This window comes from Salvia hispanica, chromosome 5 (genome assembly GCF_023119035.1).
Source record: "Salvia hispanica cultivar TCC Black 2014 chromosome 5, UniMelb_Shisp_WGS_1.0, whole genome shotgun sequence".
Classification (NCBI taxonomy): Eukaryota; Viridiplantae; Streptophyta; class Magnoliopsida; order Lamiales; family Lamiaceae; genus Salvia; species Salvia hispanica.
Window position 1 is genome coordinate 14,674,190 of NC_062969.1, and position 5,820 is coordinate 14,680,009.

Below are 5,820 nucleotides of genomic sequence, written 5' to 3' on the forward strand. Positions count from 1 at the left end.
TCGATTTACGTAGATCTCTCTGCTGGTAGTTTATTTCTACAAGTATTATGTCGATCTCTGTTTTATTTTGATGTTGTGGTGTTTGATATGGGAATTTGGTGATAGATCTGTGGTTTATTGACTGTTTGGAGGTTGTTGTTCGAATCGGAAGTAATGAAGTGTTTCTGTTGGTGGAGTTCGTGTTGGACGCTTGGATCCGGAGTGGATTTAGTGTCTGAGGTTGGATTCGAAGGGAGAAAAGAAAGTTGTTAGATGAATTTGATGTTTTCTTCTTGTTTCCTGTTTTGCTTCGTCTAGTGTCTGCAGATCTGTTTAGTTTTTTTTTTTTTTTTTATCAAATACCTTTACGGTGGAGGGTTAAGATGGACCCTCATCCCCTAAATATCATCAGAACCAGAATGTTTACAACGAAACTATCCCAAAAGTGAATAGTCCAACACGAAACAAGCTATCAAAAACTCTATTACATTATCATCTCTATAACCCGAAACTAAAAGATCAGCCATTAAAATCAGGCTAGGAGGCTGAAAGCCAACCATATCAAAACCGAAAGTTTGGAAGACCAAGTTGATCCAATCGACATAATGCCTTGACTTGTGCAGGAGCCGAGGAACCTGTATAAATAACCTGTTCTCTCGAATGCAGACCGACCCCTGCAAGGAAATCAGCAGCTTTATTACCTTCCCGAAAGATATGCGACACTTTCCATTCCAAACCTATCAGTTCCTTCCTGATCCTCAAAAGATCTGTGCAGATTTCCACCGGACCGAGCTATCCAGAAGCCAACCATCTCACCATCAAATTCGCATCAGATTCGATCCAGATCCTGCTACCGTGCTGCTTGACCAGCAACACTCCAAGGAGTAAGGCCGCAGCCTCCGCCTCCACCCCTGAGTTCCCCTCAGTACCTGCAGAAAAAGCAGCAATGATATCACCCTTAAAATTTCTCAAAACACCCCTTCCACCAGCCCTTTGAAGCGACTGAGAGAAGGCTCCATCCACGTTGAGTTTGAGCCACCCCTCATCCGGTGGTCTACACTGAACCCTCCCAACTGCCCTCCTACGCACCCCACAAGCTTCACCACCCATCACATCCAGTTGCGGGCTACAATTCTTCCAATGAACAGGGCCTAGTATCTTAGCCAAAACCAGATTCCTTAGCTGGGCATTAATCTTCTTAACCACATTCGCAACTTCGAAAAGCTTTTCCCTATGCACGTTTTCATTTCTTTCCAACCAAATGAACCAAAAAACCAAACACGGTATAATGGTACAAAGGTGTTGCCCAGATCGATGTCCCAGATGGCGTTGCCACCATCTAAACCTTAATTCTATGTTATCTCCTACCTCCACAAAAGGCGGTACCTGGGGAAACCACCTTGAAAAGTGATGCCACACTCTTCTAGCTGCCTCCCCATTCACAAACAAATGTAATCGAGATTCCACCTGAGGCTTAGCACAACATCTACATTTTGAGGCTAGAGAAATTCCCCTCCATTGCATCTTTGTATCCACCGGAACACGGTTGGCTATGAGTCGCCATAGAAACATCGAAATAGATAATCCAATGCTTCTGCCCCAAATCATTTCATAAATCAGTCTCTTCCCCGCTCTTTTCCTTACCAAATCCCAAGCCGAGGCTGTTGAGAAATCCCCATTACTAGATCGCTTCCAACGGCCCCGGTCTCTAGCTCCCCTATCAAAGGGGATTTGAAGAATTTTCTCAGCAATCTCCTCCGAAAAACCCTCTTCCTCCACCAACAACCTCACCCTCATTTCATCCCACTGGTCCTCCCACCATAGCTCACTAACTTTCAGAGAAGGACAAGAAGGCGTAAAACTGCATAGGCTTGCAAGGGGCGAGTTTAGAACCCATGAATCATACCAAACACTGATGTTGCCATTCCCTAACACCCAGCGGACCTGTTCCCGACAAATATCTCCCACCTTGAAAAGCCTTCTCCATGTAGGGCTGAACCTATTTGATATGTACAACACCAAAGGAAACGAATATGAGCAATATTTCTGATACATACATTGAGCCCAAAGGGAATCTAGCTCTCTCAACCGCCACCACATCTTGATGCTAAAGGCCTCCACTGAATCTGCTAAGCTACGGATACCCAAGACCCCCTCAGAAGTGGGAAGGCACACTCTCTGCCACTTAATCCAATGAGTCTTGTTTGAGGAATAACACGACCCCCACAAGAATCTGCCCATTACTTGCTCTATCAGCTTCAAGGCCCCCTTTGTAGGATCCAACACCTGGAAAATATGAATTGGGAGGGCTCCAAGAACGCTCCTTATTAAAGTCAGCCTCCCCCCAAACGATAAGTGTCTGTGGCCCCAGCTGTGAATTCTCGCAGATATTCTTTCTCTAATAAACATGAACAAACTTGTCTTCTTTGGTCCCTTAAAGATCGGAACACCAAGGTATAGAAAAGGGAAACATCCTTGTTGAAAGCCACTCACCTCTTTCACTTCTTCTGCCCAATCGAGATGCTTCTTATCAAGATAGAAGCAGCTCTTCTCCACATTGACCTTCTGTCCCGAGACTTGCATGTAGTGATTTAAACAATCTTTCACTTCTAAAATAGCCGATCTTTGAGCCTGCGAGAAGATAATAATATCATCTGCATAAGCCAAGTGAGATATCCCCATAGTATATCTTGCCGTGCAGTACATCATCTCCTTACGTCCCAGAATGAGGCGATCAAGCAACCTCGACAAATAGTCAGCAGCCAAGGCAAAAAGAGAGGGAGATATTGGATCCTCTTGTCTAAGTCCTCGTGATGATTTAAAGAAACCAGCCCCACTCCCATTAATAAGGATCGAGAACCAACATGGAGAAATGCAATTTTCAATGAATTTTACCCATCTGTCAGAGAAGCCCATTTTCTTTAAAATTTTGAGCAAGAACGGCCACTGGACTCGGTCATAAGCTTTCTCCATGTCCAGCTTTAGAACCATATTAGGAGAAGTCACACCTTTCCAAATTTCATGGAACAATTCTTTAGCCAGTAACACATTATCACTAAGCAGCCGCCCTTTAATAAAGCCACTTTGATTAGGAGCTATGATCAGGGGTAAAAGAGGCGCCAACCTTGAGGCCAATAGCTTAGATATAATCTTATTCATAACGTTACACAAGCTAATTGGCCTAAACTCAGCCCATTTTGAGGGATTTTCCTTCTTTGGAATCAAAACAATTAAGGTAGCTGCAATACCTCTTGGAATTTGAGAGCCCGCAAAAAAGTCCAATACTGCCGCCACCACATCAGCTCCTATGATCTCCCAACACGCTTGGAAGAAAAGGCCCGAATACCCATCTGGACCTGCTGCACTCTCTGCATTGATGCTGAAAACAACCTTCCTTATCTCTTCTGTCGAAGGAGCCTTCTCCAACAATTCCATATTAACATGAGAGGGGAGAGTGGAGAGAATCCCCAAATCTGGTTCTCCCAGAGAACCTACATCATCAGAAAGAAGACCTTTAAAGTAGTTTTATGCTGAGCTTCTAATATCTGCATCCTCAGTAAGGCTCTGATCTCCATCCACTATCGATAGGATTCTTGATTTTACCCGCTTTTGCTTTATCCAACCTTGAAAAAATTTTGAATTCCTGTCTCCCTCTGCAACCCATTTCAATGTCACCTTCTGCCGCCAATAGTCATCTTCCATCTTTAATCTTAAAATGTATTCTGCAGCAGATTTGTTTATTTCAGATCGGAACTCAGGAGTCGGGTTCTGCTCATATCTTTCAAGTGCTTCCTTAGCCTCTTGTTCGGCTTTTTTAAGCCTTTCAAAAATATTACCAAAGACCACACGATTCCAAATTCTCAAGCTGCTCTTAAGTCGGCTGAGTTTGATTTGAACATTAATTAAACCACTAGTACCTGTTTCCTCCCTCCAGCACCTTTCCACTTCCGCAAGAAACAAGTGATGTCGTATCCACATATTTTGGAACCGAAATGATGGCTTAGTCCAAGAGCCCGGGACCCGACATTTCACCAAAAGAGGGCAATGATCAGATAGAATTCTAGGGAGATTTGTAACCCTAGATGATTCAAAAATATTCGCCCACCCCTCACCAATAAGGATTCCGTCCAACCTTTCAAAAGTGTCCCCCCTTGCCCATGTAAATTTAGGGCCATCCGCCCCCAAATCAAGAAGCTGACAATCACTAATTGCCTCTGCAAAATCTACCATTTCTCTTACTTTCCTTCTCTGCAACCTCACACTTCCCTGCCTTTCCTCCTCAGATACAAAGATATTGAAGTCACCACCCACCAACCAAGGAAGGCCATCTAACTCCGCCGCAAGTTCCCGAAGTTTAGTCCACATTCCCTCTCTTCCCTCTTTAGAATATTTCCCATATGCCACTGAGATGTATATAGGAGCAGGAAGAGCAGGAGTAAGAAATCTGCCATGAAAAATCTGCTCCGTGTCATCCCAATTATCCACCTCAAAGCCCTCAGCAACAAAGACCCATATCTGGCCATTACAATTCGATCCCTTGAATCTTAAACCAAAGACCTTGCTGAAAATATCAGGTCTCGGCTTGATTAAAGGCTCGATGATTGCCAGAACTGAAATTCTATTATCTTTTACCATTCTCTTGATGATACTTTGGGTGTTAACATTAGCCACACCCCGGGCATTCCAAATCAAAATATTAAGCGACATAAGAAACCGAAGTCCCCTCACTCCTCCTACCTTTCTTTGACACATTTTCCTCCTCAATCTTTAACAAATCCGAAGCAACTCCCCTTTTTTCCACCCCCTGATCCAGCTGCATTTCAGATTCACTTTCCATATCATCCTCCTCATCCCATTCTTTTTCGTCGTCATACTCTTCAGTATCAAAATCCCCATTAGGAAGCATTTTTAAGTATTTAGGCTTAGAGGAAAGGTTTCGAGCTAAGTCCCCCAAAGAAGCTTCATTCGAGTCCATTGCAAAAGAGGACAGAACCGAGAACCTATTAGCAGAGGAAAGCAAGGAGAGATGCTCTCGTCCCCCACTCCGACCTCCCCCACCATCCGAAACCCCCACACCACCACAAGATTCTGGCACAGATGCCAAAGATTCCATCGGATCACCTGCCGAACCACCCCGCAAAGGACCAAAGCCACCCAGCCCACTACCCTCAACACCACGAACCAGACGAACCACCAACACCACCCAGCCCCCCAGACCCAGAGGAACCCGCCGGCGCGCCTGCAATGCCCCCCTTCCCCTGCCTTCCCCGTCTTTTCCCTTGCAGCTGAAAACCCCCTCCCAACACAGCCTCCTCCAGGACCTGAACCACCACATCTCCAGCCTCTCCACCAGCATTTAAAACCCCAGCAGAACCCAGCACATCACCCTCAGCCGAGGCCCCCAACCCTACAACAACCCCACCCTCCTCCTGACGAAATTTCAAGCCAACCTGACTATCAAAAGATCTTCGAACCGGTTTCTCCCCTTTACCATTCGCGTAGCACACATCGCTAGAATGCCCCACATGCTTACATTCCTGGCAATAAAGCGGAATACGGTCCCATCTTACTAATTGTCTGATCTCCCTTCCCTGCATATTTAGGATTATCTCTTGAACTTGTGTCTTGGATATGTCTATCTCAATACATAACCTAGCAAAGGACAATCTAGATCGCGAAATTGTTGCATGATCTACCTGCAAAGGAACACCAAGAAGACCACCAATTGCAAATAGAGCAGATTTTTCAAACAAGTGAATGGGTAGCCCAATTAGATTACACCACACCGCCGCAATAGGTGATTCGAAGAACGAATCAAAATCCGTTGTCCACTTAAATACT

General features: G+C 44.9%; 1 protein-coding gene across 1 annotated transcript; it reads right to left on the reverse strand.

Annotated features, from left to right (window-relative positions):
* Window positions 1–771: 771 nt before the first annotated feature.
* On the reverse strand, window positions 772–4,614 carry LOC125189497. Its single transcript, XM_048086769.1, has 3 exons — window positions 4,112–4,614; window positions 3,603–3,799; window positions 772–3,470 (listed from the first exon to the last, which is right to left on the reverse strand). Exons 1-3 carry the CDS (start codon window positions 4,612–4,614, stop codon window positions 772–774), a joined length of 3,399 nt encoding a protein of 1,132 aa, XP_047942726.1.
* Window positions 4,615–5,820: the final 1,206 nt, after the last annotated feature.

Excerpts from the sequence above, each read along its gene's own strand:
- LOC125189497 (XM_048086769.1), bottom strand. The coding sequence starts at position 4,614 with ATGGTAAAAGATAATAGAATTTCAGTTCTGGCAATCATCGAGCCTTTA. Across the intron at positions 3,800-4,111 it reads AGGGGGGACACTTTTGAAAG|GCTTAAAAAAGCCGAACAAG; the intron begins GTTGGACGGAAT and ends TATTTTTGAAAG. Across the intron at positions 3,471-3,602 it reads GAATTCAAAATTTTTTCAAG|GTTCTCTGGGAGAACCAGAT; the intron begins GTTGGATAAAGC and ends CTGATGATGTAG.